Source organism: Vanacampus margaritifer, chromosome 14 (genome assembly GCF_051991255.1).
Source record: "Vanacampus margaritifer isolate UIUO_Vmar chromosome 14, RoL_Vmar_1.0, whole genome shotgun sequence".
In the NCBI taxonomy this organism is placed as follows: domain Eukaryota; kingdom Metazoa; phylum Chordata; class Actinopteri; order Syngnathiformes; family Syngnathidae; genus Vanacampus; species Vanacampus margaritifer.
Genome location: NC_135445.1, coordinates 2,665,039 through 2,690,873, shown reverse-complemented (window position 1 = coordinate 2,690,873; position 25,835 = coordinate 2,665,039). Strand labels below are relative to the sequence as shown.

General features: G+C 42.1%; 1 protein-coding gene across 3 annotated transcripts in view; it reads left to right on the top strand.

Moving 5' to 3' along the window:
* Window positions 1–23,505, top strand: part of fibcd1b (fibrinogen C domain containing 1b) — a 172,416-nt gene extending 148,911 nt beyond the window's left edge. For 2 of the 3 annotated variants that reach the window (XM_077585884.1, XM_077585885.1), the window contains 2 exons: window positions 16,220–16,399; window positions 17,899–23,505. In XM_077585884.1, coding sequence (XP_077442010.1) covers window positions 16,220–16,399; window positions 17,899–18,164 — 446 coding nt within the window. In that variant the 3' untranslated portion in view covers window positions 18,165–23,505. The remainder of the gene's footprint in view (window positions 1–16,219; window positions 16,400–17,898) is intronic. The other variant, XR_013296655.1, reaches the window with a different exon arrangement.
* The last annotated feature ends 2,330 nt before the right edge of the window (window positions 23,506–25,835 follow it).

Here is a 25,835-nt window from a genome sequence, read left to right as displayed (position 1 = left end):
ACAAAACAAAGGATAGAAAGAAATTGTTCCTTCATTTATTCAATCATCAAATTGTGCATCTGTCTCCACCTTTTTGTAGATCTCCATTTTATGCCCTTAGTCTCCTCTTAGATAAAAGATGTCTCAAATTTAAAAAATAACTACAGTTGATGCTCGTCCTCAGTTATGCGGAACGAAACACGTCAACATTTAACAATATTTACTTCTCGGTAGGCTTATGTGGCAATTTGGTAAGGAAATCTTATCTAAAAGGAGACTAAGGGCTGCTGCAATAAAAAGGAGACTGTGTATTATAACACTGCAGAATACATAATGCATCTTTTCTTGCTGGTCTCTGTTTTATGAGCGATACAGTGTTTTTTCTACATTTTGCTACAGCAGCCCTTAGTCTCCTCGCAGATAAAATCCACTTACCAACAGCCACATACCGAAAGGTAAATATAATTTTCGTGTATCTCGTTCCGCCAGATTAACTCTATGCATTTGTTGTCTGTATTTGCGTTTCAATGTGAGATGCATTTTACCCGAAAGGAGACTAAGGGCAGACATAAAAGAGAAATGTGCAGCAAATTAGTGATTGTGATGTGCATAATGCATCTTTTTTTTCTGCTCTGTTTTTATGACTATATGCAACATGTGTATGTACTTTTATGACTAAAACTGCGGCGTTATACTCCACAGTCTCCAATTTGCTGCAAATCTTGTATTTATGCCCTTAGTCGCCTCAGATACATCATTTCTGTTTTCTCTCTACTCTCTGCTTTGCTTTCTACTCTACTTTTTTGGTTTATACTCCATAGGTTCAATTTTGCTGCAGCAGCCCTTAATCTCCCTTCAGATAAAAACGTAAATACAGGACACCCTGATTGTTTTTTAGCACGCCTTGTTTTTACTGATGCGTGCCGTTTTTTCTCTCTCCATTAAAGTTGAGGAAAAACAACCGTCACCAAGTGAACTCATAAATGACAACAAGCTAAGCTAAGCTAACCTAAGCTAACATTATTCTGTATGTTTATTGTTGTTATTTCGAGCCTTCTAGCTACAATTCCACTCAAATATCCATCCCGCTGCGCTACTTAATATGCATAACACGGACTGCAAGTACTGTATAATCATGCGACAGATACCTTTGCCGACATCGACTTACCTGCGGGTGACCCCCAGAGTCGACAAAACTCTCCCGCGCTCACCGCCTGCCCACGCAGTCGGCCCGTGCGCCTCGTTTGCCTTTTGGCTTTCTCGCTCGAAGCCTCCCTGCCGCTCGTGCATAATTACAATCCACCGCCGCTGCAGTTTAATTCCGCACTTCAAGCCCAGAGTGGCGCTTTCAAGTGTTTCACGGAGAGTGTTTGCCACCGACTGCATAGACCGTTTGCCTGAAAAAGGGGATTTATGAAGCTCGTGATACGTTGTCGGTCGGGTTCATACTTGATAAGGCATACAGTTTATTTGAATGTGTCTGTGTTAGGTTTTGAAAAATAAACTGATTTCTTTTTTTTTTGGGGGGGGGGGGGGGGGCTCTGAGGACTGACACCCTCAATTTAAAAAAAAAAAAAACCTGCACCTTTCATAGTGGCCTTTTATTGTGGGCAGTCTAAGGCACACCTGTGCACTAATCATGTTGTCTAATCAGCATCTAGATATGGCACACCTGCTGAGGTGGGATGGATTATCTCGGCAAAGGAGAAGTGCTCACTATCACAGCTTTAGACTGCTTTGTGAACAATATTTGAGAGGAACGGTGATATTGTGTATGTGGAAGAAGTTTTAGATCTTTGAAAAAATGGGAGCAAAAACAAAAGTGTTGCGTTAATATGTTTTGATCTTAGAAGTTTTTCAAGCAGTTTCACCCCTTTTTTTTTTTTTTTAAACATTTATTTACAAAAAAAATTGTACCTGGATTTTTTTGGGGCTGCGTAAAAAGTCCAAAAGAATAATTTCATACTATATTGAGTGTTTTCCATAATGTACTGTACTTGATTAGCGGGCAGTTGAATGGATACGATTGAGTGTCCATGCGTGTGTGTTGGCCCCCGCGGGTGATATGATAGCATGATAGCACGATAGCACGATAGCACGATAGCGTACCCGGCATGACCAAGAACAGACGACTACGATCCCCTTTTGCAATCCATTATTCAGAGAGCACCTTAAGTGTTTTCAGTTAAGCCTCCTCCAATCCGGCATTCCGATCCCATCAATTATTCACCAACGTCATTCCTGCTCAGTGATGAGGGTCGGTTCGTCGATTGGGCAGGGGTGCGGTGGTGGGGTGGGGGGGTGTCTTATCCAGCCTGCTAACCAAGGCCCTGCCAATGGCGCCGGCAACGCGATGCCGCAGCCGAGCCCGGGGCGTTCCCGCGCTCCCTCTGGGAGCGGCTCGCTCGGCGCAATCGTGCCGATTGGTCAGCCGGCTCGGCCAGACGCTCCGTCTGCTCCAGATTGCAACGGCGGACGGCAGATAGCCGCAATTTGCCGCAATTGGCCCGTCATTTCTCTATGTATGAGGAGAGTGGAGAAAAGACCCCCCCCCGCCCCCCCCCCCCCCCCGCTCAACTCCGCCCCACCTCTCCACAAAGCCTGAGTGCTTCATTTGATACTTCTCATCGCGCAGCTATTTTGCCCGCACTGCAGCTGGAGTCGGACTTGTTTTGGCTGGCGTGAATAATGTAGAAGCGGAATGTACAGATAGCGGAGTAATACGGGCGGAACGGGTTTGAGATGAGGCAATTAAAGATTTGATGATTAGGATGCTAATGAAAAAGCACAGTTGGTCCTGCCTGGCCTGGATTCAGAACCACTCATTAAAACATAACAATGTTTGTTTTTCCAGTTTTACATTTTGTACTGCATGACATTTTCCTTCACATCCCAAATCCGGCGCCGGTGCACTTTCAACGGCTTTATTGAACGGACGGTAAGAAAAATAAACACATCATGAGCGCATTCACGCAGACCGGCTAACGGTTAGCTTAAGATCAGCTCACAAGCCGCCATTGCCACACGCTGGTTTGCTGACTCCCATGTCACTCACCAGGCCAGGCCGCGCCTTGTAAAGCCCCACACACTCAAAATCAAAGTGGACAACAGAAATACCCGCACGTTGTTTAATATTGCGAAATCTGCTTTTATCTGAATACTTGATTTATCGATGGGATAATGGGCCGGATATTAAATGTTACTAAATATTCGATAGCTGCAGCGCCATTATTCAGTTTTTAACCTTCAAACATTTGTATTTTGTTTTAATTATTTTGTTTTGGTCTATAGTTGGAAAAAATGTATATTTTAAAATGTAAAAAAAATACATAAATTGGAGTATTCATTCATATACGGTACATAAAATACTCTTTACGTACACAATGTTTTTCTATTTCGAATTCATTTTAGCTATTAATTTTTAATACATTCATCTATTTTCACGTTTATCTTTTGGGATTAACTCGTCACATCCAAAAACTCACAAATGAGTCCCCATTTCCTCACTTTTGTCTCTCTGATGACTTTCTTCAGGCTTCTGATTGGCTGAAATAACCTTAGGTACGAGTTTCCATTCGAATTATTTTTTATCTAAATATCAAAAAAAAAAAAGTACCTTCTGATTGTCTAAAACGCTTTGGGATTAGGGGAGTTATAGCGCCATCTGTTGCTTCGGCGCACACGTGACGTTTTCACTGTAAACATCCGAGTTATTTAAGACCGTCTTGTTCCTTTAAGAAGAGATGATCAACATGTACGATCAATGAAAAAAAACATCTCTCTCGGGAGCTGAGATAAGCATACGCTGGCTGCTCTATTGTTCCTTCCCTGCAAGCGGGATTCAGCACAGGAGATTGCGGGGGAATTTTTTTTTCCTCTCCTGCCGATAAAATATTCATCCGACACTAGGAATGGTCGGTGTTTTAAAAGCTGTCAAAAGTCATGTTCGTGTCTTCGACGTGACTGCATGCTCATCAGGTCATACTTTAACGTGAGCCGGTTGCATTTTTAATCAATACGAGTTGTTTGTGTGAAAGCTTGTTTGTGCCACAGCTACTGTATATAAATATAAAGGATTCAAATATACCATTTTAAAATAAATGAGTGCGCGACGTCATGTTTATTTATTTAGTTGAACCGATTTGATGGAATGAATGAATCTGTTGGATTTGGCCATCAAGGAAGTGGTGGGTGGGATTGATGCGATCTGATTGGCTGAATTGCAAAGAATAAATATGTTGGTCCATACATTTTTAAAATTAAATCAAACCATTCAATAAGTCATTATTGTTCTAATTTCTTATGCCAATTAAACAAAAGAGAAAGATCTTTGAATGAATACAAATAATACAAATTATCTTCAGTTTTTGGTCATTCAATTAATAAAAATGCCATAAATGGAAAAAAATATCAAATTTTCCAACAGGCCCGATGTTTATGCAAAGTTTGAGTTTTTGTTCATGTTTAGACCCGCCCAAAAATGTCATTATTATAAGTAATAATAAGAATTCCTATGAAAACAATAAGGACCTTGAAGCGGTCTTTGCTCAGACCCTAAAAACGCTTATTTAAAAGGTTTGAAATGCTGTTAAATGAAACAATGATATTTGAACGTTTTCAGTAAAAATATTAAGACAGTACATTGACATTTTTATTGATTTGACAACAGTCAGTTAAAAATGATTTTGACAATTACGCTATTGGCTAATGAAGTTGGTTTTATACAATTCTTTAAAAAAAAAAAAAAAAATCCCCATTTAACATTTTAATTGAATTCATCAAATTGCTCTTACGTTGATTTAATTTCCCGCCAGCAAAAAATCATATCGCTTGTGGCGCTGGGGGTTCGTTATTCATCGCTATATAACATTGCTACAACTTTGAGGGAGGCTTTGTAAATGCTCGCATTTTAATGATGCCCCGTGCTTAATTAGTGATGAACATGTAGCAATGTCACATCAGGCAAACTCTGCTGGAGGCTCTTAAAGTCGCAGGCTCCCTTTGGACATTCGCTCGCTTGCGCGGGATTCTCATTACTCGCAAAAAAAAAAAAAAAAATTAATTAAAAACCCGTATATCAACCAGACAGCTTCAAGGTTTTCGTTTGCATCCTGTTGTCCAGCGTCCTCGTGGCTTGTCGTCTCATTTGCATTCCGTTGGGCTCGCTCGCTCTCTCTCTCTCTCTCTCTCTCTCTCGCTTTTTTAGGAGTTATTTCATGCGCGCCTCTCGAAAAGCAAGGTCAAACCCTCGGGGGCACAAAATGGATGTATGTGTCCAATCGGTTTCAAGTAGGCCTGATCTTGGATCTGACATTCGTGTCATGTTCACGGCCCTGTTCCAGTGGAACGTCCATTCGTCTGCTTGTTTTTCAAACGTACTGTATGTCACATACGCCGGACGTTCACAGATCTGAAAGTCGAGAATCGAAAATGAGGAACATTCAGAAATTCGGCTTTGAAGGGAAAAAATAACTTGACCTGACAAATGAAACATTTCACCACATACCACCAAACAAATCCATGGCGTGACTCCTAAGCTATCAAGGCTAGCTACATGCTCCTGTGGGAAATGTATCTATCTAAGAAAAACTGTCAAGCTAACAAGGCTAATTAAGTGCTTCTGGTAAGAACTTTTGTAAAGACATATAGTATTTCTTTCAAATTTCTGTAATAGTAAATAGCTATCTGACCAACAAAATATAGCATCCTAAGCTAATGAGTCTACCTTCATGTTATCAAAACATAGCCGGCTAAGCTATTGAGAATAGCTCGGCGCTATTCTTTTCCATGTTTGTATAGTGCATTTTGGTTTTGAATCATTGTAATTGTAAATCTAGATCTAGCCAAACACACAGAGGAATAGCTAACAAGCTAACGAAGTAAGTCATGTAGCCTACTAACATAAAATAGCCTTCTAAGCTAATGGGCTAACTATGTGCTCCTGGCTGGTTACAACTTTGTATCAACTTGTTCCGTTTGAATTATTGTCCAAATAAAAAGATAGTGAGCCAACAAACACATGTAGCGTAGCGTAGCCTCCCAAGTTATTGATGATGACAACGTGATCCCGGTTGGCGCAGGCACAAACCCCTCTTGGCGCAGGTATCGAAATTAAAAAAAGCACACCCCATCTATCATCCTGGTGAATGGCGTCGTCACGGCAGACATTTTTTACTGCCTCCTCAGTGTTAAATTACCAGCATTCGAATTTATCTCGCCGCCATGTTTAATGCACAAAGTCATGTGCGAATGCGGCGACACAAAAGAAAATGATCGTGTGGGCGGGTGACGTGGTGATAAAGTGGAAGTATAAATCTACTGGTATGCTCTTAAATCATCAGCGGCAACTGCCAATTAGCATGACACCCACCCCTCGCTAAAGAAAATATACCCGGCGGGGAATCGGCAGAGGCGGCGGAATAAAACGCAGTACAAGCAGAGGTGGCGGAAAATACTCAGACTTGGGATTAAAGTAGACGCACTTGTCGAAAAAAGATTCTGCTAAAAGAACAGATTCAACTCCTCGAAGATGTTTTGCTTCTTACCTGAGCAGGCTGCATCAAGTCATGCACGTAGGCTAGAAGATAGGACAGGTCTAGCCAGAGTCTTGGTGTTGAAACCGAATTACTTCTACTAAGATTTAACCACGAATGATATCATTATTTTTGCAAAGTAAAACAATCGTCGTTTTGATGATGCTATTTCCATCTGGATCTGCGCGCCCCTCATGAATACTCAAGCAAAGTACAGATATTTGAAAATTCTCCTCAAGTACTCTTGCTTCGGACCACCCGGCACAAGCGGCCCACTTGTTTCACCGGCTTGTGCTTTGGAGTTGGCTTTGAGCTCGCACCGTCGGCGTCAACAAGCAAGCGAGCGCGCCGGCGTTCATTCATTTGGAATGAGCGCTGGGAGGTAACGCTGGGCCGAGTGACAGCTGGCGGGAGCGGAGGAGCAGAAGGAGGCAGGAGTTGGGAGAGAGTCGAGTGGATTTCAGCGTGAACTGAGCTGGTCCTGGTGTGGTCTAATGCCGGTTTCGCTTTATTTAGTAGCAATGATGAATCTCTGAAGTCGATGGGAAAGTTGCGTGACAAGTCATGGCTGGGTTGGTTCGCAAAGCTTCAGTTGAGGATTCTTCACACTCTCCAGCAAGCACTCTCTTGACCTCAGCATTGGTCTGTAGGATCTGGTCTATGTTCCTGATCTGGTCACTCAAAGATTTCTTCTTGCAGCAAGGACGCTCAACCTCAGTCTTAGTGCGTGATCCTTGTTTGGTCTATGAGTGTCTTGACGGTTAAGAGTCGCAGTGAGTTTAATTTGATCTCAGCCTTGGTCTGTAGGATCTGGTCTATGTTCCTGATCTGGTCACTCAAAGATTTCTTCTTGCAGCAAGGACTCTCAACCTCAGTCTTAGTGCGTGATCCTTGTTTGGTCTATGAGTGTCTTGACGGTTAAGAGTCGCAGTGAGTTTAATTTGATCTCAGCCTTGGTCTGTAGGATCTGGTCTATGTTCCTGATCTGGTCACTCAAAGATTTCTTCTTGCAGCAAGGACTCTCTACCTCAGTCTTAGTCCGTGATCCTTGTTTGGTCTATGAGTGTCTTGACGGTTAAGAGTCGCAGTGAGTTTAATTTGATCTCAGCCTTGGTCTGTAGGATCTGGTCTATGTTCCTGATCTGGTCACTCAAAGATTTCTTCTTGCAGCAAGGACTCTCAACCTCAGTCTTAGTCCGTGATCCTTGTTTGGTCTATGAGTGTCTTGACGGTTAAGAGTCGCAGTGAGTTTAATTTGATCTCAGCCTTGGTCTGTAGGATCTGGTCTATGTTCCTGATCTGGTCATGTTGAGTTCAGCATGAACTGAGTGGCGTATTTGGCACCATCAAGTCCTTGGAAGTTTGGTTTCTCACTCAAGGATGTCTTAAGCTTTAAATCAAGCACTGTCAGACCTCAGACTTGGCCCAGGATACTTTTTTGTTCTATCACCATCTTGACAGGAAAGAGTCATAGTTCATATGGTCCATAGTCCAGGTGCATTTCTGTTCTCGACCACAGAGATTTGTATTGAGTTCCGTTTTGAAATGGAGCCACATACTGTAGTTCCGCAAGAGGAAGTCATTGAAGGTTTGGTTTCTCGTGCTCTGCAGCAACTCCTAGTCTTGGCTTGTCTGCGGTCCTTGCTTAGTACAATTCCAGTTTTCGCAAAAGAGAGTTGTCAAGTTCAGTTTGGAATTGAGCTCGTACTGCGAGTGAGAGGAAATCATCTGAGAATTGGCTCCTTGCGTAAGGCTGTCCCACATTCTCAGCCTCAGTCTTAACCACTATCCTGGTCCACGGTCTAGAGCCAGCCTTGCCTTGTTTACGAGTGCAGAGTGTTTGGTTTGAGAGGGCTCAATCATCGACCCCATTTTCAATCACAATAAAGGCTCTTCTAGTCTATTAATGTAACTTTTTGACTCTGGTACACACAAAGGTTACAAACGGCTACCTTCGAGTATAATCGTTTGACCATTCGAAATGCTTTCGAGTCAATTGTACTCACTTCAGCATCCCAGAACACAAAGCAACAGGTTATTATCTGCCTCTAATTTGCTTGTTGCGTTTGAAAAATCAAAACAACGCCCGCCTTCTGACACCTTTGACCCATGCTAACCACGGTCTGTCATCAAGCGCAGGTGGAGGCCCCTCCCACTTCGATGGCTGAATGCATTAGTGGTAAGTCCCTTAAATCAGCAGCTGTGCTAATAACGTACTGCGAAAATGTAAGTGTTTCAAAACCGATGCAACGTCGCTCCTGAGAGGGGTAATGAGGGCGCTGTGGGCGAAGTGAACAAACATTCCCGGGATAATTATTCCCAAGTTAGACTCCGCCTGGGGATGCAGCGCGTCTCCCGCCGCCGCCGCCGCCTCACGAGCCGGAGGAAAACTCCACATTTGGCAGTCGGTCGGCATTCAGTCGTCTCAGTCAAACTCCCGTGATGGGATCAGGATGTTTTTTTGTGCTGGTCCCATTTGTCAACCGGGTTTGATATGCCGGTGAGTCAGCCTAGTAAGAAACAGGCCTATTTTTCTTTCCGGTGCAGCTGGATTGGGAGTGTCTGAAAGCTCCCTCCCGCCATCAAGCATCCCTTGGCAGCTTTAAAAGGGGAATTGTCTCGATAACCAAAAGGCGGTCGGGTTAGCGGGGGTCCTCCGTCGGTCTTTTAAGAAGAAGCTTTAGAAGAAAAAGCGTGATGTGACAGAATCAGACAATTATTTTCTTTCTTTCTTTGTCCCGCCAAATGTCACCGTCGCCTTCGGGAACGGGGCCGGGGCGGCAGCGGTGGCGGCGGGAGGTCTTCGGGTGTCACAGTTCAGCGCGCACCTGTCTCTGTTCCTTTATTCTAACCTTTTAATGTCAGGTTTGCCGGCGACGACAATGCCAAAGCTTTTTGCGTAACCCTTCAAAAGCGGATGGCGTCCGCCGTCAAAAACACGAAGCCCGCCCCGCCCCTGGGCCGGCCGGCGTCAGCCGACGAAGGGAACGCAAACTGTCTTTGAAAAAGGAGTCACTCCTGTCAAATTTTCCTGTCGTCCTTCAAATGTTGTCCGTCCACAAATGCGACCCGATCACCCACTATCATAATTTGGATGTCCGAGGTTGACTTCTCTAAAAATGGCACCTGCCCCGCCCGCCCTGAGATCCCTCGCCATCAACCCACGCCACCCTGATGACCACAATGCCCGACACTAACACCTCCGACCGCCACCGACCATCACCAAATCCCGGACCACCCACCATTACCCCCAATGACCGTCCTCGCAATTTGAAGAAATCATCTTCCTCCCTGTATGTCTTCCCGAGCCAAAAATCTCAGCAGAGCTTGACAGGAAGATGAAGTCAAAGGACGGGAGTGAAAGGGTTTGTGGGTGTGAGTGTGACGGGGGGGTGGGGGGTTTAGAAAAAACACAAAGATGGGTTGAGTTATGGTGATGCAAAGATGGGAGCTGCTTCTCTCCTGTCGAGTCGTCTCAGGAGCTGCCCTGCAGGCAACACAGGGAGAAAAGCATGATGAATAATTAACGGGGAGAAATGTCACAAGCGGCATACAAAAGTATAAGCATTCCTCTGGCGGATTTAGGGATCATCTGTCCCGAACATATATATAACATATAATATATATATATATATATATATATATATTTATATTCCAGCACACGTCCTACGCCGACGGCATCGAGTGGTCGGCCTGGACCGGCTGGCAGTACTCGCTCAAGTTCTCCGAGATGAAGATCCGGCCCACTCGTGACCTGGACAGCAAATGTGGCCCCCGGGACATCCCTCGGCTTGCGCCCGTTCCGTTTTGCGACTTTCTGCTGTCTCCGCCCCCTTTTTAGTTGCTTCTTTCGTCGGGAAAAGAAACCTGTATTTTTTTTTGTTTTGCTTCTTTTTTTTTGGGGGGGTGGAACCTGCCAGGACCAAACAAGAAGTAAAGGAAGAGACAATGGAGAGTGCCATTTCATTTGAACATAAAAAAAAAAAAAACTTCTTACTTCCGGGTCGCGCAAATAAGTTTTTTAAAATTATTGTACAAAGTATTTTTGATGTAAATATCGACGTCTTTTAAACCCGTATCACACTGGAGGCGACTATTTGCAAAGGTATTATTTTTAATTATTATTATTATTATTATTTTTATTTAATTTTTTTTAATTCGTTAGGGTTCGTTCAAGTTTGCAAACGTTCACCAACAGTTTTAATAGTTCTCGTCACAAGGAAATCTTGAACATGTATTTGAATTAAGTGCTGTCTCCGCCCCCTTTTTAGTTGCTTCTTTCGTCGGGAAAAGAAACCTGTGTTTTTTTTTGTTTGGACCAAACAAGAAGTAAAGGAAGAGACAATGGAGAGCGCCATTTCTCTGACCCGGGCCATGCAGATGGTAACCCGCCACTTTGTATGCGTGTGCGCACGTGAACATGAGCGTGCACGGGGGAGCGCACCCCAACGCATAAAAAAAAAAAAAAACTTCTTACTTCCGGGTCGCGCAAATATGTTTTATAAAATGACTGTACAAAGTATTTTTGATGTAAATATCGACGTCTCTTAAACCCGTATCACACTGGAGGCGAATATTTGCAAAGGTATTATCTTTAATTATTATTATTATTATTATTTTTATTTTATTTTTATTTTTTAATTCGTTAGGGTTCGTTCAAGTTTGCAAACGTTCACCAACAGTTTTAATAGCTCTCGTCACAAGGAAATCTTGAACATGTATTTGAATTAAGTGCTGTCTCCGCCCCCTTTTTAGTTGCTTCTTTCGTCGGGAAAAGAAACCTGTGTTTTTTTTTTGTTTTGTGGAACCTGCCAGGACCAAACAAGAAGTAAAGGAAGAGACAATGGAGAGCGCCATTTCTCTGACCCGGGCCATGCAGATGGTAACCCGCCACTTTGTATGCGTGTGCGCACGTGAACATGAGCGTGCACCCCAACGCATAAAAAAAAAAAATAAAAAATTCTTACTTCCGGGTCGCGCAAATATGTTTTATAAAATTACTGTACAAAGTATTTTTGATGTAAATATCGACGTGTTTACAAAGTCATATTCTCTTAAACCCGTATCACACTGGAGGCGAATATTTGCAAAGGTATTATTTTTAATTATTATTATTATTTTATTTTATTTTTTTTAATTCGTTAGGGTTCGTTCAAGTTTGCAAACGTTCACCAACAGTTTTAATAGTTCTCGTCACAAGGAAATCTTGAACATGTATTTGAATTAAGTGCTCTATGAATAAAGTAGAGTTTTGTGGAAATGACTTTCTTCAGCTCCGATTGGCTAAAACTGCCAAACAGTTCTGACTTTCCCAGAAAGGGGCTTTATTTGGTCGGGGTTTCTTATTAACTTCCGTTTCGACCTCAATTTCACCGAGAACACGCCGACGTTTGAGTCCTTTTTTTCGCGTCTGATTTCCCGTTAGACGAACGTCCAGGCTTCAACATGTAAACTTTTCACTTTGCGCTATTTGACTACAAAAGGAACAAATGACAAATGTGTGTCTTAGTATTCCAAACAAGCTAAATTTGTCCCGCTTCCTGTGAGAAAGCTCAGCTGCGGAAAATGAGTTATGGATCACGGTGACCCAGTTTAATGAGGTAATTGCGGATATACATCATCTTTTATGGACGGAACAATGCTTTGTTCCCACGTGGATGGCTTCTAAATTTAATAGCAGCCTGTTTTTTTTTTTCCATGGGTGGAAGAGGAGGACAGGCTTTGTCTTCTCATCATGTTTAATGTAATTTTTCTTTTTCATGTGAAGGTTAAGGCAGCACAATTTCATCATCTTGTATCCGTTTGTTTGACTCGAGGCCGACTGAATGAGATTTGCCTTGCATGGCATTTTTTTTTATTATTATTATTGTTACATCAATTTCACAGATTGACACGAAATTGGGTGGATACGGCGATCAAAATGGGACGTGCAGAAAAGTATTGTAAGTTGATTACAAGTTACTTTGGGTTCTTTACAGAAAAGTACAAAAAGTACTACTGGTACTTTTTCTGTGCATTTTCATGGGAAACGTAAGATTTTTTTTTTTTTAAGATGTATTCTGAGATTTATTTTAAGGAGTGGGGGGGCATTCTCATGACAAATATTTGATATTTTGAAGAAAAAGGTTGTATTTTTGGTTATTTTTGTTTTTAATCTTAGCAAATTTTAGTTGTTGGTTTTTTAAAACAAAAAGTAACATGTAAAAAAAAAGTTAATTAAAATTAATGCAGCTGGGAAAAAAAACTTACAAAAGGCAACATTTATAACATGTATATTTAATGTTGTTTATTTTCACCAAAAAAAAGGGAAAAAAATGAAATTGTATATTTTGAAGACACATTTTTGGAAGAATATTATTTTTTTTAATTCCATGAAAACAATTAGGACCTATATGGCATTAAAAAAAAAACAGGTTGTAATGTTTTCTTTAGATTTTTTTCAATCGTTTAACGTTGAAGTTGGGTTTTTTGATTCCCCCTGAAAAAAATTCTTGTGCAGAAAAAAGTATACAATTTTTAGAGTAAAGTGCAAAAAGAATGTACTGTATCTTCATAGAGTAAAATTGCATATTTTTGAGGATTTTTTTATATAAGATAAAGTAGCTGGAGTAGTACTGTTTAAAACATTTATTTGTATTTATTTATTTATTTATTTGAGGATTTTTATTTTGTTAGCATTTTGTTCAGAGGACAAAATATTTTTTGCATTATTCAGTGCAGTGTGGCTTTTGCAACTCTGTATTAGTTTGAGTCAACATGTTTGCTTTTTGTATTCTTTCATTATAATCGGGGGTGAATTGCGATCGCCGCCTCCCTGTGATCATTCGCGCTCAACACAAACCCAAATCGCGCGTGGCAAGTCGAACTCTCGAGGACGCACCAGCGAGCCGACAGATTTTTAATCCATGATAATAATAAAAAATTAACAAATAAAAGCCACATTGACAGAAATAGTTTGCGTGTTGCTCCCCTTTGAAAAAGAGCGCCTCGTCGTTGCGCCACCTCGGGGAGCTCCCCCCTGTGGAGTCATTTGACAAACTTCAAAAGACTTTGGGCCGTTTTCTGTTTCGAAAGGAAAAAAAACAAAAACTGAAAACAGAAAATAATAATCTAGATGCACACGCACGCACCCGCGCAACTATTTATAAGACTGCGACAGTGTATTTACATAACTTTAATTCCGTCTCTAATTAAAGCCCCGGAGATTCCCGACTCCGCTCTAATTTGGAATAATTAAAGAGCAACACAAGCGAAGTAGCGGCAGGCGCGTCTCAGCGTCGGAACGTAAATGCTCAGGTGTAGCCGGCTGTTAATTAAATGCTATTGTTCCAAACCAACGCGCGCCGCCACAAGGAGCATTTGCAGGTATTTTGCTCGCTGAATTAGCGCAGCGGAAGCTGATTGCCCCGCCGGGGGAAGACTCCCGGGATGGGCTGTTTAGCGAGGCCTCACAGAAAGTCACAAACAGAAAAGAAGTCAAAGCCACGCGGCCTGGGGGATGACCTTCGTGCTAATTAGCGCCGGATGCAAAAACCTACGAGGAGAAATTTCCAGACGGCAAATCTCTCATGGTTGATTTGCCCGCCGGATCGTCTCGCGGACCGATCGCCGTCTCGCACAAGCCAACTTTCTATGAAAAAGAAAGAGACTTTCGGACATGTTCCCGGGGCAGTTGGGCGCAGCACAAACAAGAGCTAGATTGAAACCAACCACCTACACTTTGTAACGTGTGATTGATTTGTGTCGAGTACAGCCGTGGACGGGCGCTACTGGATAGCAAAGCAGGAAGCAAAAAGAGAAAATTTAAGAACATTTTATTATGTTTTCAAGGCAGTAAGTCATGTTTTTCCCCTTTTTTTATGAGTTGGGGAAAAAAAAATTATGAAGATATTTTTTTTGCAAAAAAGGAAAAAATAATAATAATAAATAAATAAAATAAAGATGGATTTTTTTGGGAGAGGGACTTTCTTTTTTTCTTTTCCTTTTTTTTTTTTTTAGAATAAAAGGATCTGTGATTCATTTTAATAGGCCCCAGCTAATAGATATATAAGTAACAGTACTTTTTAGAAAATGTATTTTTAGAGGAATGCTATGAATTTTTTTTTTAACATTTTTATGATTTTTTTGTGTGTAATTATTTCAGTTGGTTAAATTTTTATCTCGCGATAATACATCCAATAACACATTTATTTGAGAATAACATATTGTTTAAATATTTTCTCTTTTTTATAATTAAATGTTATTTAAGTCTACATTTCTTCTTAGTTTTGAAGAAAGCATTAGTAATTTAGCCCTCCCAACGTTTTTTTTTTTTTGTCAAAAAAAAAATTCTTATAGTATTTAGATTGTGGGAACAAAATCTAAAAATAATTTTTTTTCTCTGAAAATGTTTTGGTGAACAAAATACTAGCCTAATCTTAATGTTTGAGTTATTCTAAAAGAAGATGTATTTATTTTTAGGTAAATTTGGTTGACTTTCACGTTACAAATGTTTTTGTTGTGGTGCTGGAACAGATTAACGGCATTTGCATTCATTTCAATTCGGAAAGCTGATTTGAGATGGGATTGTTTTGAAGCAAAGCATTCTGGTATTTACAGAAGTGTCAGCCATGCTAAACGTCATCGCAGCTCGCACGTTTGACCTGTCAAATATATATATATATATATATATAAAAAAAAAAAAGTCAGATTCACGCCTCCAACTCTCGAAACCTCCTGGCAAGAGAACCGATTTGTTTTCTCTGGGCCTCGGCGTTCGTCTCCCGCCGTCGGCTGTCGCGTTTCAGGGGCCTGCCACTCGTCTTTGATCAAACCGGGGGGGAGGCGAACCTGCCCGCGAAGTGACGCTCCCGCTCAGCAGGCGCTCAAGAAAGAAAGCGTAAAGCTTTTACCGCTTTTCTCCGTCTCGACATTCTCCCATTTCACCCACCAAGCAACAATTAAAATGGTCTGACGTGTGAAAGTTAAGTTGAAGCGGATGGTCGTTATTTTATTTTATTTTTTCGCGCCCTCCTCCCCCAGTGAGACTTGTCAGAGAAAATGCAAGCTTGGCAGCTGCCTCGAATGTAAAAGCAACAGCAGCGTTTTTTTGTGTCAAAACAAACAAAAGGTCTCAGATATCAACGAAATCTGTTCCGAGAGCAAAAGTTGCATTTTGAAGAAAAAAAAAAAGTTGCTTCAGAATAAATTAATTTTAATAAAGAAGGATTAAAATATAAATATATATATATATATATTTGCGAGGAAAAAGTATTCCATTTTATGCAAATAATTCTCCTTTAAAAAGTTGTATTTTTTATTGTAGTTTTTTTAGGGGGTTCGACTTTTTTCCCCCTGAAGATTACCATCAAATAAGAATTGCTTTGCCATACAGGATTTGATTTCCTCCAGACAGGACACATGACATAGACTGGACATACGGTAGATCATCTGTTAGCATGCAATGAAAATAACAAGGGCCCCGAAATTGAACCCTGCAGAACACCAACTCACAGCAACCAAGGCTAAAACAAAAAGTCCTGCTTTCCAAGAAGGATATAAACCACTCTAGAGCGCTACCACGAATGCCCACCTGGTTCTGTAAACGAGCCACCAGAATACTGTGGTGCAGCCGGAACGCTGCAGTCGGGTCCAGCAGAACACGACGCACACGGTGATAAGCTGATCTCGACCCGAAACTAACCCGATCGGACTTTTTCCCGCGACAGGGTTGAAGCAGATCCACGCTCTGTCCATCCAAGGCAACTACGAGCTCCGCATCGACCTGGAGGACTTTGAGAACGGCACGGCGTACGCCCAGTACGGCACCTTCGGCGTGGGCCTCTTCTCGGTGGACCCGGATGACGACGGCTACCCGTTGACGGTGGGAGACTACTCGGGCAACGCAGGTAACTTTCTGGCGGGACGCTTTTTCGGGTTTCCGGTGCAACCGGGACAGATGTCAAGGTGTCCGTTTGTGAAATCAGCCACGGCGTGCGTTGCATCAGGCGAAGCGCGTGCACGGACGGGAGGCAGCGCAGCTCGCACGTCATCCTGATGAAATTACAGGAGATTAATTGAGCCGCAGCATAAACAAAAGCCCCCCGAGGTGGGGAGACGGTCGGGTGGGTGGGGGGGCGCAAAAAGCAATTTGCCGAACCTTTCGGGAGCATCGCTCTGCCCAGAGAGAATGCGGACAGATGTGAGCGATGGAACCTACGGGGGCCCGTGATGGAACGATAGCAACAGAAAACTTGCTTGAGATCAGCACACACGACCAAATTAAATGTTTAAAAAAAAATTAAGGAATAGACTTCTTTAAAGAACAAAAACAGATTCCAATTCAATGCTTCTTTTTTTTTATATATATCTCATTCCAAGCCCTGTTAGGAAGGAAGGAAGGGGAGGGATGGATGGATGGAAACAACAATAGGTGTAGGAAAGGAAGGGAAAAAGGAGTGACAGAGGGAATGAACGAAGGAGGGAAGGAAGAAGGGAAGGAGAGATGAAGGGAGGGAAAAAATGGAGGGAGGGAAGGAACGAACGAATAAATGAAGGAATGAGGGATTGAGGGGGAGAGAAGGTAACGAGGAGGTATGGTGGGAAAGAAGGAAGAAATATGGGATGAAGAGAATGAAGGAAGGAAGAAAGGAGGCACGCAAGGAAGGAACAGAGGGGATGAAGGAAAGAAAATTGGAAGGAAGGAAGGAACAAAGGAAGGAAAGGAGTGGCATAGAGAAGGAAGGAAGGAAGGAAGGAATAAAGTAGGGAAGGTACAAAGGAGGGATGGAAGGAAGAAAAAAGGAGGGAAGGAAGGTGGGGTAAGAATGAAAGGAAGGAAAGAAGCAGGGAAGGAAGGTGGGAAGGAAGGAAAATTGGAAGGAAGGAAGGAACAAAGGAAGGAAAGGAGTGGCAGAGAGAAGGAAGGAAGGAATAAAGTAGGGAAGGTACAAAGGAGGGGGATGGAAGGAAGAAAAAAGGAGGGAAGGAAGGTGGGGTAAGAATGGAAGTAAGAAAGGAAGGAAAGAAGCAGGGGAGGAAGGTGGGAAGGAAGGAAAAATGGAAGGAAGTGGAGAAGGAATACAGAAGGGAAGGTACAAAGGAATGAAGGAAAAAAGGGAAGGAAGGTGGAGGAAGAATGGGGGGGAAAGGAAGGAAAGAAAGGAGGCAAGGAGGGAGGGAGGGAGGGAACAAATGAATGGAGGAAGGATGGCATTAAGTCAGCTTGCTCTCCTCCCTGCCCGAACGAATTTGTTTCTGAAGGAAGATGTCCGACTTTTACTTGAGAGCCAAAAATCCGCCCCAAACTTCAGCGATTCCTCCATGACGGCGATTTGTGTTTATCACCCCCCCCCCCCCTCCACGTTGTGGTTCCTTCCTGCCCCCCCCCCCCCCCCCCATGCTGCAGGCGACTCCCTCCTGAAGCACAACGGCATGAAGTTCACCACCAAGGACCGCGACAACGACCACTCTGAGAACAACTGCGCCTCGTTCTACCACGGAGCCTGGTGGTACCGCAACTGCCACACGTCCAACCTCAACGGGCAGTACTTGCGCGGCCAGCACACGTCCTACGCCGACGGCATCGAGTGGTCGGCCTGGACCGGCTGGCAGTACTCGCTCAAGTTCTCCGAGATGAAGATCCGGCCCACTCGCGACCTGGACAGCAAATGAGGCCCCCCGGGACCTCCCTCGGCTCGCGGCCGTTCCCTTTTGCCACTTTCTGCTGTCTCCGCCCCCTTTTTAGTTGCTTCTTTCGTTGGGAAAAGAAACCTGTGGTTTTTTGGTTTTGCTTTTTTTTTTTTGGGTGGAACCTGCGAGGACCAAACAGGAAGTAAAGGAAGAGACAATGGAGAGCGCCATTTCTCTGACCCGGGCCGTGCAGATGCGTGTGTGCACGTGAACATGAGCGTGCACGGGGGAGCGCACCCCAACGCATAAAAAAAAAAAAACTTCTTAAATTTAGTGGTCCGGTGTCATGGCTCCTTCTGTTCTACCCTGCCCGCCTTTTTTCTCGATTTTGTTCTTTAAATTTATGCAAATGTAACAAAAGCACCATATATATATATATATATATATATATATATATATATATATATTCTCTCTCTCTGTATATACATATATATATATATATACATACAAAGAAAAATAATGTTGCAGAGACAAAGAGTGCAATTTTAATTTGTATGTCAACTTATTTTCATTAGTGAAATCTTTCTCATTTCTATGAAGGAGTGTGTCGGGGGCCATGTTGGAGGGGGAATTTGTGATATTTTGACACACACACACACACACACACACGCACTCTTTTTTTTTTGTTTGTTTGTTTGTGCATATAGTCTCATAAAAAAAATAATTTAAAAAACAGCTCTAATCTTGCACTATTACTTTTTTTGCAGTGTCACCTATTTTTCTTGGAAAAATTTATTCTTCAATTACATTAAAATTTTTGATCAAAATAAAACATTAATTTTCTATTAACACAGCGTTTAGTCCAACAACAAAAAAAGTACTATATTTTCCAAAAGAGCGCTTTAATAATGTATTGACTCTTTTCCTCTAAAAACGAGACTAACCCCTTTAATACAGCATGAATGTTTTATTATTCCGCTTTTTTTCATAGAAAATTTTGATTCTCGGAATATTTCATCATGAAAAATATTTTTCTCAGAATTTTACCCCAACTGATTAATTGGCTGGCTGATTTGCCCTTTTCTGATATTTTTTTTCCTTACATGAGCACAATTCTGCAAACAAACTTTTTTGAAAAATTGTCCAAAAATGGACTGACTTTTGCAAAAAAAAAAAATTCTGTTGTGAAATTAAAGTATTTAAAAAACTGTCATTTTATTGCATATATAATTTTTTTTAATGAATTGGCCGATTAATCGGTTATCTGAATTTTATTCTGTTGATTATCAGAATCAGCATCGGTCCAAAAAAATCTATCAGGCCTTACTCATAATCTTCAGATCCACCCCCCCCCCCCCCCACACACACACACATATTCTTTTCAAATATTAAAATCTGACATTAATGACATATTATTCAATCTTCATTCTCATCATTTAACGCCGTATTTTCCCCTCCAGTGCGGCCCTTTCCCTTCTTCGTCCCTTTCTTTGGATGTACTGAAGCTTTAAAAAAAAAAAAATGTATATTTGACTGTACAGCGTGTATTGACTTTTAGAGCATGTCCGGTTTTTCTTACGATGCTTAAAAAAAGAAAAAGAAAAAAAGCAGAACTTAAGCACATGCAAAAAAAAAAAAAAAAGGAAAAAAACTTTGAAAAATGCACAAGGCGGGACATTCCAACCATCAACTTGTCGGAAAGACGAGAGCTGGACTCCTCCTGGTGGCGAGCTGGAGTATTGCACAGAGCGTGACGCCCGACGGAACCTCGGCTGCCGTACGCCCCCCCCCCCCTAAAGCACATGTCCCAAATGAACTCTCAGACACACACACATGCTCAAACACCGCACACACATCCCGCTGATGTTTTTGAACGTCGCCGTGCGTGAGGATGCAACAAACAAGCCGTAAAAAAGCCGCTGGAGAGGCGAGCGGCCGCACCGAGTGCGACCACGCGTGCAAATGCACATACACGCGTGTGCACGTGTGGGCAATGTGCGCACGTGTACAAAACAAAAGGACGAGCGAGAGCGAAAGAGAGAGAGAGAGAGGCCAGTTCCACACGTACAAGAGGGTATTTTTTTTTTTTTGGGTGATTTTCTGGAACGCAAGGGCCTAAAATGCACAATTTGCGTTTGAACCAATCAGAAACAAGTAGAAAATCGCTTCTGGAAAAGGCGCAAAGATGAGCAAAACTAGTAACTAATGTAATGTACATTTCTGATCATAATCGCCGTTTTAAACCAATTGTACAATTGTAGTGATTGTATGACTTTAAAATTGATTATTAATTTTATTAGTGCTCGTCACGCGTTCGGTTTTCGGCTTCATTATTTATTTATTTTATGTCATGTCCAGGAAAATTAACTATTGCCTTTTTTGCTTGATACAGTAGAAGTAGTAGTAGAAGTAGTGTTAGTAACTAGAGCTGCGAGCAGGTCTAAAAAAAAAATTTGAGGCAGTTATTTATTTATTGAATTGTTGTTTTCAATCATGTTTTTTTTTTTTTTTTTTAATAAGCATGAACAGTACTTTTATTTTTTTTTTTATTTTTAATCCAAAATACAAAGACATTTTTTTTCTTGTTTTTCAATTAAATATCGAATGAAAAAAAGTGCTAAATTTGGATCTAAATTTTTTCATTGGACAGCAAGACTATGTATTATTATTATTATTATTATCATCATCTTTTATTTGTTGAACATTATGATTTTTTTTAAATCAAAATTTCCAGAACTCCTTGGCCTAAGATGTCATTTTGACTGAATAAACCCCAAAGCATCCCAACATTAAAAATAAACTTTTTTTAAAAAAAGAAACGAAAAATACCCGCATGTGCGTGTGGACGCGTCCTCAGCGCGAGTCCATGTCAGATGATGCTTGTGTATGAAACCCCCCCGAACCAACACCCCCCGGACCCTTTGCTGCTCTTTGTGTTGACCGACGGACGGATTTCCGCATTGTTCTAGACGGAGCTTTTACTTATCGTGATCGTGAACCCAATGGAGTGGACGCCGCCTACTGGTACTGTGTTGAACTGCGCTTGCACCCCCCCCCCCCCCCAACCCCAACACACCGCCACGTTGTGCTTATTGTATACGTTGCTGCTTTGTTCAATAAATGTTGGAGCCGAGCGTCACCTGAAATCCGCCCACCCTCGTTGCCCACCCACCTGCTTTTCTTTTTTTTCTTTTTTTTTGTGAAGGAGACGTAAAAAGAATAAAACCAGAATGCATCTGCCGTCTGTCTTCCCCTGAGGCCCATTTAATTGCTACCTCCTCACTCAGAAAGCTCCCAAAACTTCCACAAGCTTCGATAACATATCCCCACATTGCCCAAACCTTCAACAAAAGGCCCTAAAAGTTCCCAAAAGTTCCCCAAACCTTCCCCAAATGTGCCAATGGCTTCACAAAACATTGCCGCGCATCCCAAAAGGTTTTCAAAGCTTCCTAAAAGGTCCTCATTCCTTCCTAAAACATTCCCACGCTTGCCCAAAAGGTCCTCAAACCTTTCTAAACATTCCTACACTTGCCCAAGAGGCCCTCGAATCTGCCCAAAACATTCCCATACTTTTGCCCCAAAGTTACTTCAACCTTCATAAAACATTCCCACACGTGCCCAAAAGGTCCTCAAACCTTCCTGAAAGGTCTCCATTGCTTCCCAAAACATTCTCACACTTGCTAAAAAGTCCTCAAACCCCGAAACATCCACATACTTACTTGCCCAAAAGGTCGTCAAACCTTCCCAAAAACATTCCCACACTTGCCCAAAAGGTACTTTGAAATCCTCAAAACATTTCCACACTCCGCCAAAAGGTCCACAAAACATTCCCACACATGCCCAAAAGGTACTCAAACCTTCCTAAAAGGTCCCCATTGCTTCCCAAAACATTCCCACACTTGCCCAAAAGGTACTCAAACCTTCCTAAAAGGTCCCCATTGCTTCCCAAAACATTCCCACACTTGCCCAAAAGGTACTTTGACCTCCTCAAAACATTTCCACACTCCGCCAAAAGGTCTACAAAACCTGCCCAAAACATTCCCATACTTGCCCAAACATACCTCAAACATTCCCAAAACATTCCCATTCATCCCCAAAAGGTCCTCAAACCTTCCTAAAACGTCTCGATAGCTTCCCAAAACATTCTCACACTTGCCCAAAAGGTCCACAAAACCTGCCCAAAACATACCCATACTTGCCCAAACATACCTCAAACATTCCCAAAACATTCCCATTCATCCCCAAAAGGTCCTCAAACCTTCCTAAAAGGCCCGATAGCTTCCCAAAACATTCTCACACTTCTCCAAAAGGTCCACAAAACCTGCCCAAAACATTCCCATACTTGCCCAAACATACCTCAAACATTCCCAAAACATTCCCATTCATCCCCAAAAGGTCCTCAAACCTTCCTAAAAGGCCCCGATAGCTTCCCAAAACATTCTCACACTTCTCCAAAAGGTCCACAAAACCTGCCCAAAACATTCCCATACTTGCCCAAACATACCTCAAACCTTCCCAAAACATTCAAACACATGCCTAAAAGGTCCTTAAACCGTCACAAAACATTTCCATACTTGCCCAAACATACCTCATACTTTCCCAAAACATTCCCATATTTGCCCAAAAGGTCCTCAAACCTTCCCAAAACATTCTCACTCTTGCCCAAAAGGTACTTTGACCTTCTCAAAACATTTCCACACTTCTCCAAAAGGTCCACAAAACCTGCCCAAAACATTCCCATACTTGCCCAAACATACCTCAAACATTCCCAAAACATTCCCATTCATCCCCAAAAGGTCCTCAAACCTTCCCAAAAGGTCCACAAAATCTGCCCAGAACATTCTCACACTTGCCCAAAAGTACATCAAAGCTTCCCAAAACATTCCCATACATGCCCAAAAGGTCCTCAAACATTTCCGAAATGGTTCCCACACGTTCCCAAATATTCCTCATACCTATCCAAAACGTCTCCACAGCCCACACCTTCCAAGTATTCACCAAACTTCCCTAATAAATTCCCACACCTTCTCAAAACGTCCCCAAATCTTTGTGAACAGTCCCAACACCTTTCCAAAACTTCCCCCAAACGTCCCGAAGCCTTGTCTAAAATATTTTTAAATTGCCCAAAAGTTCCCCAAACCTTCCTAAAGCGTCTCCATCGCTTCCCTAAATATCCTCCAACCTGCCCAAACAGCAGCGCTAATCGTACCCCTGCTGCTCCCAACCTCGTTTTCATTTCTCTGTGAAGTGCTAGCAATCGTTTTTTTTTTATTTTTTTCATTATTTTTGCTTTTGTTTTGTTTTAGTTGAGGGGGCTGGATCTTGTTTCTGTGTTTTATTGTTCTCGTCAGCATTGAATAAACGTTCACATTTTACAAATGGAGGCGAGGGGGACCCTCAAGTGTGTCTTCCTTGCTCCGGAGCGCTCATTAGGGAGGAACGTTTGATGCTTTTCCCTTGATTAAAAAAAATTGATTTTTCTTTTTAATTCAGCCGCTGACGACAGTTTCACTTCGCAGCGTGAAATTTGCTGAACGTGTCTGTCACGAGTAGACAAAAAAAAAAAAAGTCTAAGGAAGCGATGCCTGGAAAGACACGGGAAGGCGGCCATTTTGGGGGTCATTGGGTCATCTCAAGGAAGATTTGCAATCTGTAATAAAGAGACCAGATTAAAACCATTTTTAAAAATGCATTAAAAAAACTTAACCCCATTAACACACTTTTTAATATATATATTTTTTAGGCTGTGTTGGCACAATTTTCCAAATAAGAGGCGTGCTTCAAGCTGTATAATTGTCACACGACATAAAAGACAATTAAACTTTGCGTAGTTAAACTCCAAAATGTTCAACCACAGCTTACAATTTCATCAAACGGAAGTCTTCTACCTTAATGCTAACATGCTAAATGCTATTGAAATTAGCATACAATCGGGTCATTACTAAACCTTTGACCAGCTGCCGTTTTAACACGTGGCACATCCTTCAATTTGAGTCCTTCAGCAGACTTTATCGTTTTTTTTTTACATGCCCCCCCCCCACACACACACCGCGCACCACCAAAGGGTAATAAATACTTAAAAGCAGGACACATTGACAAAAATCCAAGCCGCCTGCATTTAATTCAAGCGGGGCCTTCTGATGTCATCAAACTTTGATGATAACAAATGTTCTCACAATTCCGTTTTACATTCCAATCTCTGCTGGAAGCTTCTTCTTGTGAAGACGTCGCTGTAATATTCTCAAGCCCCCCCCCCCCACCCCACCTCCCACCCCCCCCATCCTTTGGGTATTCGCGCAGGCGAACCGTGGCAACAACTGCGAGTCGCCTTATCAGTGTCAGAGCCACCGGGTAGAGAATATCAGATTAAGCGCTGCAACAAAACGGACAGAATTTACCGCTCGGATGCGCCGATGCGTCGATAGCGAGCGTCGGCGGCGCCGCATCTTAATCCATCCGGCAAACGCTGAGCGATACAAGACGGGGAATGCTGATGATAAAAACAAAAATGGCGAGGAAAAGCTTGCTTCACAATCGGGACCGTCCGGGGGAAACGGGCCGGGGGGGGGGGGCGGTCTGACGAGTCCCTGAGTTTTGTTGGGACGGCAAATGGAATACAAAACAGAGAAACTTCTTCGGTTTCCGGGTTATGAAAATAAAGAATCTCAATGAAAAGACACACAAAAGCCAACCGTTTGGTTGAAGAAGTCTGTTTTTTTTGAGGTTTTTGTCAAAAATGAACATTTCCTGAGTAATCCCACAAAAGTGCCAAGAAGTCTTGACAGCAAAGGTTTTGGTAAAAAGTGACGGTTTTCGGGTCAATCTGCTCATATTCAGGGGTTCTCAATACAGACTTGGATTTTGGCAACAGTAAACTGGGGGGAAATTCGCTTCCTTTCATGACACGTGGGCGGGGCCTGGCAAAAACCACTCGCTATAAAAACACAAAACTTAGTAAATCACAAGTTCAGAACCAGACCAAATATTTCTCTTGACACAATTTTGAAATTTGGTAGAACTGGTAGATTTTTTTGCATTATTAAACCCAATAATAATAATAATCTATTTCCTGAAAAGAAACAGGTCATCTGAAAATTGGCTTTTGAAGTCACCATTCAAAACACTTGGGAAAAGGGCTTGTTGCAACATGGCCCCTGGTTGATCTCTTATACTCTGCTGCCACCTGCTGGCCGTTTTTTTTGTAATAACTACCATTGCTTTAAGTGGCCTCTTCATGTCAGAAGTTGCATCAAAGCCCGCTCTTGCATAAAAAAAAAAAAACAAGTGCCTAGAAAAGCGCTATGTAAATCTGATGCATTATTATTATTATTATTATTAGCATTATTAAACGTAAAAAACATATAAATATAATTTTGGGCGTGCAGGACAAAGTATTAAAAAAATATTTCCATGTTTTTTTGGGTTTGAGTTAATATAGCCTACCCCAGTGGTGAAGCACACACATTCAAAGTCACAGATACTACAGTGTAGAACGTGAGGAAAGTGGACAAAAATACCCTCACATGCATATTTCGTATTGCTTTACATTGGATTCGAGAACATTTCAAATTAAGGGTTAGAAATCCACGCCGTTCAATTTCCAGGTCCCCCCCCCCCTCCTTGTCACAGCGATTCATACGTCCCGGCGACACGCGCTGCGAAGAGGGCCGACGGGTCTGGTGTCTCGAGATGTAAGGCAAGCCGTCATCCAGA